Consider the following 14,076-nt stretch of genomic DNA (forward strand, 5'->3'; position numbering starts at 1 on the left):
AGATAATGTATTACAGAATTGTATACTTGAAAATTATTTAACTTTACTAACAATTGTCACCTCAATAAACTTTAATTTTTTTAAAAAAAGTAACCAGTAACACACTAATTAAGCTAAGCTGCCTGGGAAAAATAACTAATTCCAGAACTTGCGTGTTCAGTAAGGGGTAGGATCCCAAACACTATTAATTTTAAAATGAGAAAACTCTAAGATTGTAGGGATTTTTTAACAAACAACATATACACGAAAAGCAGTAATGCACCAAAAGGTAACAGTAACTCAAAAACTCTTCAAAACTCAAATCGATGTCTTTACCATTTATTTGTATTTCCTTCCCCTAGAGTCTACCCTGGTGGCTACTGCCCAAATAACAAAGGCAGAAAGCAAACCTTCCAAAGGCAAAGCAGAGATTATACACTTTCAGCTATTATAAATCATGAATTTTTAGCATCAGAGATTTATAAAATAACAATTCCTAATATTTATAATGTAGTTAGTGGTGATACAAAGCACAGAAAACAAGTTACCAAATATCTTAAAATTAACTTGCACTTACAATTTTCTACACAGGAAAGCAGTGGAATATAGCAATTTAGCCAAACAAATATAAACCACTAGAGCTAAACCTTTGAGCAAAACATCATTTACTTTAGTATTAATCCTATGATTTCAGTTTATCCAAGGCTTGAGGTCAGTGTGACCTACAGTGTTTCATATTTTGACATAAAAACTTTTGAGTCAACTGCATTTTTACCTGTTTTTGTGGCAGAGTTAGAAACACATCTGGTCTCTTCTAGAACATGGCTTTCAAGAATGTCACCGGAGGCATGTTTGCTTCTACAGCAGTTTTATGGTGAAGACAGCAACATCCCTTATGGACTAGTCCTGAATTTTATCTCAGCAGACAGGTGTAGCAATGTTGGCTTGTTTATTTTGGAAAAGTGATGAAATTGGCAATGACATTTATTGAGTTCCTACTACATGCCTCGTGTCTTTATCAATAGATGAGAGTTGGGTGAGCAACATCTAAACTTGAGACTTGTTAAAACATAAGTAAATCTCTAGGGTATATTATTTAGTGAAAAGGGAAAAGTGCAGAATAGTGTGCATAACATTTGTACAATGCCATTTGTATTGAAAAAAAGAGGGGAGAATACACTGCTTATTCATGAATTAACTATTGTACACATAAGATTGACTGCTTCCCAGTGAGAGAAACTGGATAGCTGGGAACAGGGGACAGTGAGATTTGTACTCTTTACCATTTTGTGAGTTTTGAAATATGAACCAAATGAGTATACAATCTCTTCCAAAAAATGAGCTTTTTCTTCCCTAAAATCCCTCTCTCAATAACTCACATTATCTTGCTCCAATTTGGAAAACATTACTGCTGCTTTAGAGCTAGATGGGATAATTACCCTATACCTTAGTAGTCTCAGACCCAGGGCATTGTATTACTAAAACAGACTCCCTTTTAAGGATAAAAACTTACTAATGAATACAATCTGAGGACTAAGAATTTATATCAGACTGACTTCCTTGATTACTTACTAGACGTTTCCCATCACTCCATTGACTTCACCTGTGAGGATATGGCGCCATCTTGTCTTCCTTCATCTTATCCATACCACCATCTAACCAAGAGCTGCTCAACCCTAAATGTACATTAGAACTTCTTAGAATCTTTGAAAGGTACCAATCCCCACTCCTAGAGATTCTAATTGGCCTTGAGGTGGGGCTGGGCATTGTTATGGTTTATGTGTCCCCTAAGTGATTCTAATCTGTAGCAGGACTGAGATCCATGTGTCCTTAGAACTAGGCACTCCCTGAGGCTACATTTTTAATACCCACTTGCCTGATTACCCTAGTGGACGAGCCTAGAATTTAACCAGCCTTTGCTGCTTTTCTCTATCTGTTAAAAATTTATAAATGGGCTAATCTAAGTATTAATAAAAGGATATACTGACAACTGCAATCTGATGATAGGGGGCTGTATACTGAGAAAATAACTGGGAAGAAGTGGCTCACTGTTTCAAATTCTTAATGCCTTGACCTATGAACCAGAATCAAGGCTGGACATAGGATTCATGATGTGTAGGACCTAGCACCCTGAGTGCAAGTGGCCTTTCCCCAAAGATGCAATAACCTTTGTCTTTGCCCTGGCCCAGCATCTCTTCTATGTTGCCCAGAGAACTTTAAAAGCTATCATGCCCATCTGGAGTTTCAGTTTGGTTGCATTGCTCCTTGAGAGGATTTTACCTTAATCTTTTAGATGAACGGGCCCTGGCCTGAACTTCAGGGGAGTTCATGAATATTCTGAATTTTTTTTTAAAAAGTGTACATATTCATTTTCCCACTGAGAGTGGTCAATAGCTTTTGTCAGATTCTGGAAAGGATTCCATAACTGAAAGGTTTCTAGGTATAATAAAGCCTACCAAAACACAGACATCTCTTCAAAATTTTCTATTCAGAAATGAGAAAGAGCTTGGATGACACCAGAATGCAAATGGATAGATAGGTACCATAACATCTGTTCATTTTCTTCTCCACAGAACAGATGTCTCCTTAGTACGATCCTTTTAACCCACTTCAATCAAAGGGCTACAAATAGACTCAAAACCAAAAACCTAGTGGCCAATCTGAGGTCCCCAACCAGCTTGTCGTCTTCTCCCTCCTATTGGTTGATTATATGAAATTGCCATTTTTGTACATCAAAACCAGTCAAACATCAGCAATTTTACATGTTTTGAATTAATACTTTCTATGAACTTTCCACTTAGACAATCTCTCTTTACTGTCTCTGGTGGTAGATACCACAGAGTTGCAATTTCTCAGGCTGAATTCTTCTCTTTCTTTAACTAAGGATCTGCTTTGGCTTCCAGGCCTGGTAAGTTAAGACTTCTCCATGGCTAGAGCTCCAAGGGTCTCATGATGAGGGTACCCTGAATGAAGAGACCATTGCTTCCATGCAGGTCACCAAAGTCTACCTGTCTCAATGAAAAGATGCTTACCTCTGAAGGTATGAGCGCTGAGTAAATGAAGCTGAGCTCTGGAACTGGAACTGCTGCAGACCCAGGACTGAGCTAACCCTGGACTCTGACATATTCCCCTTTCTTAGCAGTCACAGAGAACAGTTATCACTAGGCTAGCCGGTAGCTCCTGGCTTCTAGCTTTCATCTCTGAATTCCTCCATGCTGATGTGCAATCTCTCTGCTATCCTGTACTAGAGGGACAAATTAAGGTTTTCTTCATTTATAGTGAATAGTGAGACTGCTGTAAGCAAATAGATTAAAAGGCTTCTTTCTTTTTTGCACTGCCCAGAAACTAAAGTTTATATATTCTGCAATTAAACCTGAGGTTATGCAAAGCCTGGCTCCTACATACCATCCAATTCTTTACATACATCACCCATCAAACATGCCCATAATTCCCATGTTAAAAAAACAAAACAGACACAACAAGCCTTCTGTTGAGCTTGCACTCATAAAGGGGGCTAACAATACCTAATCTCCAAAACTCTCTTCAGTTTTTGCCCTACCAGACCTCTCCCTCACCTTCTGGAAAACCTCCTCTCCCCCGGCCTTCAGGACTCCTTGCTGTCCTGATTCTCTTGCTGCTTCTCCAATTTCTCAATGTATATAGTATCACTTTCATCTTCACCTCACTCGGTATCCTCATCATCTTAGAAACTGAAATTAGCAAGTCCTCTACATCTCTAATTCGAAAGTTTTTCTGAGCTTCACCTGACTTCCCAGTATCATGCAAATGTCTGAGTAGCACTTTTAAACTCAACATTACCAAGACCCAAAGTACTGTTTTTCCCCTCTGTAACAGTTGTTGCTCTAATGCAGTAGAGAAACAGTTGATAACTGTCGTTATTTCAGTTGTCCTAGCTGAAGACGTAACAGCTACTTTCAACTTCCTTTTTACCTGTGTCTTACAATATGCACCTGACACCCTAACATCCTGCCTTCTCTTTAATGTTCAGTTCACTGGTTCCGGCCATGTAGCTGCACTTCTTAACAGCTTCCCAATTGTTCATGTTGAAATTTTTACGAGAGAGCGCTGACTTTGGAGCCAGAGAACCTTGTTTCGAATCCTAGTTCCATCCCTCTTGTGCCACTGGTAAAGTTAATGTCTCTGAGCCTCAGTTCCTGCAGCTATAAATAGGGACTCAAAAGATTTACCCCATAGGCTTCTAGAAAAAATCAAGACCATGTATATAAAGTGCATAGAAGAGTTCCTATCACCCAACACTCAATCAATAGCAGTATTAATATTACTTGTATGGTCTCATCCACAAACCTTTCTCTGTCTTCTCTAGTCCTAAACTTCTCTTAAGGGACCAATAGATATATTTTTGAGCCAGGGTGGCATCCCAACGCTGCCATTTACAATCTATGAGACCTACGGCAATTTATGTAATTGTTTTGATCCTCATTTAGTTCATCGTCAGGAAATTGCATCAAAACAGGTGCAAAATTAAATGGAGAGTATTTATCATCAGCAATAGCTCAGTGTAGTTTCTGAAAACATTTTCATACCTTCTACACAAAGTAGAACATTTCTTAGGTAGTGTCTTGATCTGTTTGCTTTCTGTTCTTTCCATTAATCTTAATTCTTTGACTATATTGTCAGCGCTTTCAGAGCAAGGAGTCCATGTGATACTTCTGTTTCCCTATCAGCCCCAAGCAAGAAGCTGAACTCAAGATAGGTACCAATAAATACTGTTGATGGAGCTATGACTAGCTTGCTCCTACATAAAACACAGGCACACACAGAGAAAAATAAACTAAAAAATAAATATCTTCAAGCAACGGGCCACATGAGAAATCTAAAAGATGCTGGCATCAGCTATACAATCTTTTCCAATTGAGAAGATCAAATTGTATAGCCTGAATCAGAGGAGAAACTGAATCATCATTTTTTTTCTCATTCCATACACACATTAAAAAAAAATGGTTGTTATACTAGAGTTAAAGAAGAATAATTTTCTGTTACATGAGGGAAATAAAGGACTACAATGTGTGCCTATTAAGTGCACCAGTTAGCAACATCGGCGCTACTAGTCTTAAAATGAAGTAATGTGACATCCCTGTGCTTGAAAGAAGCAACTCAGTCCTGGGAAAAGGGACAATCAAATTAGAGCAAACAGTTTAACATAGGTGAAAATGCAAAATGCTTGGAAAAAACTATAATACAGGCAGGTAAAATAACATTGTTAAAATGAAGCCTGGGAGGGGCTAAGAATTCACAAGGTCCACGTGTGGAAAATACACCACAGGATGACTTCATGGAGATTAGCAATCCACAGTGCATCTGCAGTACTATGTACAGAAGTAGATGACACATGCATTAAAGATACTTTGGGGATAATTTAACAAGAGTGTTTGATACAAAAATAATTTGGAAGTAGTTCTTATTCTCAGTGTTCTCAAACACAAGACTTTCATACTTGGAAATGGCTTAAAGTTATGATCCATGCATATAAAATAATAATTACTCATAGTTTGCAAATATGTGTAAAATATAAATACTACTGTCATATTTTACTATATATATGTATATACATATATATATATATACATATATATATGTATATATATATATATATATATATCATGATATTTGAAACCTTAAGATTTCCACCTAATTTCACATACATTATCTTATTTGATTCTTCTACAAATAAAGGAGAGTATAGAACTAATTTTCACACTAATCATTCTATAAAGAAAGAAAAGATTAGGTTATCTAAATTATTCCTTCCTCCTATGAATTCAGGAAAAGAGCATTCAATAAAAAATTATCAGGCTGAATATTCTGAAGTTTCCAAAGATATATACAGTGTAAAAACTAGTAACGATAAAGTTCATCAAAAAATAAAGTGAAAAGTTATAAATGCTTGGATAATGAAATGTACTGTGAACTATGAAATATACTGTATTATTCACAGATGAGAGACTACAAAGCTACTCTTACTTCACTCACAAGTTCAACTCTGTAAGGACAGATCCTCAAGGGGAGAGACCACTGGGTTATTTTCTACATCTGCTGCTCATTCTTCAAAGTTGGTAGTAGCAGGATCAACACAACCCTGTGTGCTGAGTCCTTTGCCTGGTACTTAGAAGAGAATTAACGGACTCCAAAGGGAGCTGCTCAAGCACTGTGATGAGTACTTCAGAGCTGTGAGGACAGACGTATAAAGAAGAAATGTGGAGTATCTGCAAATTCAAACATTATAATGACTGGTTTGCATGGGAATGAATGGTTGGTGTTTATATTGTAGAATTTTATTCTGGGAAAGAATAAACTCATATTTTTTAATAATAGCATTATTCAATAGTAGCTTACAATAGCATTTATTGTACTATTATATCCTGCCAACTATTCTAAGGGCTTTTCCTAAATTAACCAATTTAATGCAATATAACAAGAGTACTATTGATACTTATAGATGAGAAGACTGAGGCAGGGTGAAGGTAAGTAACTTGTCTGAGGCCAAACACTATGTAGAAGTTTCAGGAATCACACTATAGAGTCTTAACTGCTATGCTTCCTCTCAAAAACTAAAATTTTTCACTAATTTAGAATGAAACTTTTTTTCACTAAACATATTTGAAGAGTAAACATCACTTACTATGAAAAGAAATTGGAATAAATTCCAGAGTTAAAAAAAATTAAAGCATATTGTCAAATAATGTATTTATTCTAGAAAAAGAAAAATAATTGACTTAGAGGAGATTCACAGAAGTACAGAACTGGGAGAACATGTGTCAACCCTCCAATTTTGATGATGAAGCAATAGATTCCCAAAGAGGTTGAGTTAATTTGCCCAAGGTCATATGGGTAGATAAAGGCAGAGGAAGACAAATAACACAATATTCATATTTCAAGTCCAGTGACCACATTTCTACACCACAGTTCAGAATCTTAAATCCTCTACTTCCTCTAACTAATTTATTGCCTGAGAAGGCAGAATGTAGTACATATCTTCAAAGTTAATTGTTGAATTATTCACAGACAGCCATCTGCCCTGGTGAATCTAGTAAGCATATTGAAGAGTTTATTGAAATGGTTTGCTGTTATGAAGTTTACAATTTGTGAAATGCAAACAAATGTAAAATGACAGCAGCTTTCATTCCTTGAGGACTTTCAGAGACTATTATTACATAAAACTGACAATTGCCACACCAAGATCAAGTATATCAACCAGTTTATGACTTAATGTCAAGCTAGATTTAAGATGACCAATAAATCATATTCCATTCTATGTAATAACTTAGCCAAGAAACAGTAAGCTATTTTTTTTAATTTAAAGTAAAATCTATTTTATTCTGTGTTAGTTTTATATATAAGCAGTTTTACATCACTTTCTTCCAGCTTTATTGAGGTATAATTGACAAAAAATTATATTATTTAAGGTATACAACTTGATGTTTTGATATATGTATGAGTACACATTGTAAAATAATCACTACAATCAAGCTAATTAAAATATTCACCACCTCACATAGTTACCATTTTCTTTTCTTTTTTTGCGGGGTAGAGGGTTGGTGAGAAAACTTACAATCTACCCTCTTAGCAAATTTCAAGTATACAATACAGTACTGTTAACTATATCACGCTGCTGTACATTAGATTTCCAGAACTCGTTCATCTTAAATAGCAAACTTAGTGCTTTTTGGCCAACAACTTTTCACCCCACTTCAGAAAAATACACATTCTGCTCAAGCACATATGAAACATTCTCCATAATAGATCACATGTTAAGTCACAAAGCAAGTCTTAACAAGGTTAAGAAAATAGAAATTCCAAGTATCTTTTCTGACAATGGAATGACACTGGAAATCAATAATAGTAAGAAAACAAGACAACTCATAAATGAATGGAAACTAAACAACACACACTCTTAAAAAACAATTAGGTTATTAGGAAATCACACAAGACAAATGAAAACCCAGCATAGACAGCTTAGGCGATGCAACAAAAGTAATATTACGAGGCAAGTTTATAAATGCTGAAATCCGAAAAAGGAAAGATCTCAAGTAAACAAATTTATACCTCAAAGAACTAGAAAAAGAAGAACAACTAAAACCAAAGTTAGCAGAAGAAAGGAAGGAATAAAGACTAGTAGAAATAGATCAAATAAAAATTTTTTAAAAAATAGAAAAAATAAAACTAAGAGTTGTTTTTTTGTTTTTTTTTTTGAGAATATAAAATCAACAAATCCTTACCAAGACTAAGTAAGAAAAAAGAGAAGACTGAAATAAATAAAATAAAAAATGAAAGAAGAGAAAATATAATGACACCTCAGAAACAAAAAGGATCATAAAGGACAATTATGGGGAGACGTCTGTCAAGTAAGCTGAGTTCTTGCTCACGCACACCACTGCCACTGTGGGAGCCTGGGTTCCAGTGTTATGCAGTTGAAATGTGTATAAAAGATACAAATTTGTTCACTGGTACCAAAGCAAAGGTAAGGAGAAAGACAGTGCCGAGCAGGATTTGTTTGCCCTTGAGAAGTGTTGGGTTTTGATTCTGCAGATGACAGGCTTTTTGAAAAAGGGGGCAAATACAAAATAGGAGAGAGGCTTGAAAGCATATCTGTGTATAATCACCATTCCCCAAATTTAGGATGCTAAATGTGTTTACACATCAAAGTTCCTACATTAAAGTATTGTTTGATTCCTCCTCTTTGACAAAACTGCTGTACCAAACAAGCGCTTATCCACATGCTTCTGGGGTTAGGGCTGTTAGGTCACCAATCCATTAATAAATTTCTGAAAAGGTAGTGTTTGTTTTCTTCCTCTCAAAAATAAGAGCTGAATTATTCAGAATTGGTTTGCATATTTTAACTGGTCAATCCAATTTGGCTTCCAGAATTGCATGCTTTAAATATGTCCAGGTCAATGAATAAAGGTAAATCATTGCTTATTTAAAAATACAACCTATTACTTAAGTTGTTTATGAAGTTTTCTGGTAGAGAAAAACTAAAATTACATTTACCTCCATCAGGACAAAAGGCTTCAGGAAAAAAAATCAAGTTTTGTTTTTTCTGATATCCTCTTTCAGGCATTTATTTAACAAATATTTACTGAGAAACAAATATGTGTCAAGAACAAGGCTAAGAGCTGAGAATTGATAGTGAACAAAAACTAAAATGATTCGGTCCTTTAAAGAGTATAGAGCGGAGAGAGAAAAATGAACGAATCAAAGGATCCTACAAACTAATGTGAAACCGCAACGGTGATACAAGCAAGAAGGAAAAGGTCAAAGTGCATCAAAGAGGTCAACGAGAGCAGCTGAATATCAGCCTTGAATATCTGTCAGAAGGCATAGGAAAATGAGGGCACTTTTGCTAGGTATTAAAACATAGACTCAAAAGAATGTAATAACCAATAAAGTACAATATATGAAAACAATGAAATCAGAATCACTCCCAGGTTCTTGTGTTGGTGGACTCAGTAGATGCAGGTAACATACAAAACTGCAGGGTACATAGAAAGAAACTTGTTTTGTGGGGAAGAGTGGAGATAGTGAGTTCAGTTCATGTCATCTTGAACATAAGTTGTGAATGGATCTGAAGATGTCTAACGATAAGCTGTGCTCAGCAGGAAAGTCAGATACAGAAAGGAGGAGTTAGAAGTCTTAGTTTAATTAGTAATACTCAAATCCAACTGCGTGGAGATTCACGAGGACATATAAGCAGAATGAGAAAAGAAGGCTAAGAATCAGACCCTCCCAAACTCCAATGTGTAGCACCAAAGCAAGAGAAACCAGGACAGGAAAGGGAGGACAAGCTGTCAGAGAGATAGGCAAAAAACAGAAGAGTAGAGTTCAATTTAGTTCCATAAGCCTTTATTGAGTACTTAGTGTGTTTTATGCACTGTGCTAAGAGACTGGTTTTTGAGGCTCTCACACTATGAGATATAAACACACAGTACAATGTGGTCGGCTCAGTGACAGACCTATGCTCAGGGGGCAATGGAACCACAGAAAGGGGCACTGAGCATAGCCCAAGACTGTGAGAGGAACCTTTTGAGAGATGATAACATCTAAGTGGAGCCTTCCAGGATAGTAGACATCAACCCGATAGGAAAAAACAGAGGGGAAGCCATGACAGGCAAAAGAATCGGCATGAACAATAGCAAAAGGGCATGGAGCTCAAGAGAGTCGAGAGAATTACCTGCAGGTTTGATGACACGGAGAGGAAAATAAAATGAGGTTGAAGAAGACCCTTGCTTTTGTCACTTATATAGTCACCGTTGACCTCTGTCACCGCAGCTTCTATGAAGTAATGTGGACAGAAATTGGACTGCAGTGGGATGGAGAATAACTAGAACATGTTCAGATAATGTGGGTAGAGTCGTTTTTCAAGGAGCTTAGTGAAGAAAACCACACAGGTGGGATAGCTAGAAGTGAGAAATGGTCTAAAGGGCTTGGTTTTGTCATTGCAGAAAAGTGAAGATGCTTACAAGTTGCAGGAAAGAAACCAGAATGCAAAGAAATGGTTTTAAAATGTACTTACTCCATTCACTCTTCTGCGCAACAAATGTTTATAGAGTATCTACACTGTTCTTAAGCATATCATTCTAAAATAAAGACAAACAACTGAGCCCCTTTTATGGTGCTAAAAGAAATCATGTTTTAAATAAACTTGAGAAGTAATAAAAGGCCAATGGTAAATTGCACAGAGGTTATATTATATCTAAATACTTCAGTTCTAAAGGCAGCTTAATACTTATAACAATAATGACATCTTCGGCTCTGTCACATTTATATTACCAATATCACCCTTCACTATAATCATTCAGCGTTGGGGTTTATTTTGTCTACTTCAAGGGGAATGATTATTAAAAATATTTATCCTATCGCGAGGACTTCAGTATGGAACAGATCTGTCAAGATTATTTTATGTTTTAATTACTACAAACACCACAATGCCTATTAAGTCTGCAAAGTACAAAAGCACAGTACAGAAGATAGAGAGTAGTGCAAAACAGTTTAATATGTCAAAGTCTGAACTAATATTTCCAAGCATTCAGAGACGGAAAACCAGCCAGCTAAAAATGAAGGAACGTAATGTCTTCCACTGGTGACTGGGAGAATTTCACAGAGAGACAGAGAAGGGTCTCTAATTTTTTCAGAAACACCGAGTTGCAGGATTTTAAGGTTGTAAAGAACCTTGACATCACCTACCACTATTATCCACTCCCTACATATAAAAGTCCCTTCTTCACATTCCTCGCCTGATACGGAGACACTTTTAAGTGAAACAGCTTTCTGTGTGATAAGTTGCCTATTCTACTACTGGACGGTTTAATTTGTCTCTGATTATTCCCAAAATATATGTCTCTGGAGCTCTGCATTACTATACTACTTCCTTTACATGTGGCAACTCTTTAGATATCCAAAGATACTGAATACATATGCACACTAAATACCGTGGTTCCCCAAAAATAAGACCTAGCCGGACAAGCAGCTCTAATGCGTCTTTTGGAGCAAAAATTAATATAAGACCCGGTCTTATTTTACTATAACATAAGACTGGGTATAATAATATAATATAATATAATATAATATAATATAATATAATATAATATAATATAATATAATGTCTTATATTAATTTTTGCTCCAAAAGATGCATCAGAGCTGATTGTCCAGCTAGATATTATTTTCGGGGACGCACGGTATATTTCGGACTAACCTTTCACAATTCCTTCATCCCTTTCTTGTATGACATTATTTTTATCCCAGTCCCCTTCTTCCAGATGCTTTCTAATAAGTTAATTATTTTTTCCTCTTCCCCATTAAACTGAACACAAATTTGCAAATGTGAAAGAATAAGATTATAAAATTGTATACGGTATGTTTTAAAGCAATCCTACCAACTACTTGCGTTTGAAATATGGACTATTATAATACATAGGGACTTAATCACATAAACAGCAACCAACTCATTTCCCCTACTTCATTTCTGCAATTCCTTTAATATAAATATAACACTAAAGATTTCTGTATTTTCCCATCTTGAGCTATTTGTACCAAAAGTCCAATTTCATTTTGAATACTGATTTAGTAAACTACCATTTTGCTGTCCCTCTAAAGTGTTTGCCTCCTACAAATCTGATAGGTATGTGTTCTAAGTATTCATACAAGGCATTCACAAAATTAAACAGGATGAGCATATAAGTAGCATTTTCTAGTATACACACAAAAATCTTATTCCCAGGTGAGATTAATCCATGCAACAGAATCTTAAAGCAGTTATATATTTAGCTATAAATCTAGTCAGTCTATGATTCTCTCCCTTACACATATAGCTATCATTAGAAGCCACCAAAAATGTCTAGCTAAAATCAAGATACCATACATTTGGAAACCTATTAATCCTGAAAGAACACAAAAAAGTTAAGCTATGTTGTTTGCTTTACGATAACTATTTTCTTTACTAAGATTCTAAAATCAGTATCAGCATGATAATATGTTTCTAGAAATCTGTTAAGGATAGCCATCAGGCTTTCAGTGTGTATTTTTCAGAATATAATTTTGATGATGTTGTTCAACAAATTTAATTAGCTGGCTGTTATTTTCTATATATTCCTTTCTCTTTTGAAATCATATTTTAACTGAAAGAAGATGTAAAAATGTCCCATGCCTCCATCCAAATTTTTCTGTTCTTACTTAGAACTACTTCTCAAAAAGTTTCAATAAAGTAAATATTATTTATATGTGGTATTAATTTCATTTTATTACCTCATATAAAACTGTTGTGTTCCCATGAAGAAGTGGTCCGTAACAGATATAGGAATGTCCGACAACCCAGCCTAAGTCAGAAGCTGCCCACCACACCTAAAAAACAAGAAGATAATAAAATGCATATATCTTAATCAAAGAAATGTCATGCAAAGTGAATTTAAAACCAGGATTACCTCTCCAGGTTTAAGTCCATATACAGAAGACATTGTCCAGTTTAGCATCACAGCGTATCCTCCAGTGGGCCTGACCACACCCTAAAGGAGAGAAAAAGTAAAGCAACGTTAATCAACAGTGCGTTAAAAGAGTTTCTGTCTTCCTACGATCCACCTAAAAAAAGTTTCTGTTTGAAGTATATTTTATAACCTACAAATTACTTTGGCTTTTATATAATTGTATCTGAATCATTATTTCTTTGGCTCCTCCAATTACAAAGACAGAATAAGTTGTCCATATCAGTGGATTTGTAGAATCCACTCTCACAGACCATTCTTGACCTTCTAAAGGAAAGTTACGATTTCACAGAATCACATGCAATAAAAATGTGTTCTAGCGGTAACATAAATTAACAACATTATATTTTCAGACATATTTCCAGAACAAAAAGGGAAACTCTCAAAATGAAGTGCAAAGAAAGGTCACAGGTAGTTGTGTGTCTAAAATAAAGACTAAAATAAAGTTATCTATGCCTTAATATTATTAAACAATTATAGTATCCTTAAAGGAAACAAAATTATATTCTAACAGGGGCCTCATTACAATGCTACACTGGGAATCATGCTAGCACAGTATTTGAGCTGAGCAATTCTTTAATGATGAATTCTGGAACTCTGAGGAGTCCATCCTGATGAGTCTGATTTGGGGCAAAACTAGGGATTGTTACATTATAGTACTACAGATTTCATGAACCAGTTTCTACCAGCTATCCACGACACTGAACACATTCAACTTTAAACACAAGATTCACATTTAGAAACTGGGCAAAAGAGTCATGATAAATAAGAATTATGAAATTGAAGAATTAATTTCATTTATTGCTTCACTCTAACATTAACCATCATTGGCTCAAAAAGCCTTAATGATGTGAGTATTTAGAATGAGAAGGTGAATGCTTGCAAAGAAATATTTAACGTTTCACTCACATGTATTTGAAGAATTTTTTAGTAGAGCAATTATAAATACTCGTGCAGAAAATAAATGTTTTACCTAAAAGGGCAAACGTCGTCCTAGTGAATAAATGTACTACCAGTAGTACATTTTTGGCATAGCTCTGTAACTGTAATACACATACAAGAATCGAGGAATGAAAAGGAAT

At 35.4% G+C, this 14,076-nt stretch overlaps 1 protein-coding gene across 1 annotated transcript in view; it reads right to left on the minus strand.

The window, feature by feature from the left end:
• The window catches only part of ACSS3 (acyl-CoA synthetase short chain family member 3), a 140,771-nt gene that overhangs the window by 54,607 nt on the left and 72,088 nt on the right, over nt 1-14,076 (minus strand). The window contains exons 6-7 of the mRNA XM_019751290.2: nt 12,938-13,018; nt 12,762-12,857 (exon numbers count right to left, since the gene is read on the minus strand). Of these exons, the coding sequence (XP_019606849.1) occupies nt 12,762-12,857; nt 12,938-13,018 (177 nt within the window). The remainder of the gene's footprint in view (nt 1-12,761; nt 12,858-12,937; nt 13,019-14,076) is intronic.

Source organism: Rhinolophus sinicus, linkage group LG02 (genome assembly GCF_036562045.2).
Source record: "Rhinolophus sinicus isolate RSC01 linkage group LG02, ASM3656204v1, whole genome shotgun sequence".
NCBI classification, from domain to species: Eukaryota; Metazoa; Chordata; class Mammalia; order Chiroptera; family Rhinolophidae; genus Rhinolophus; species Rhinolophus sinicus.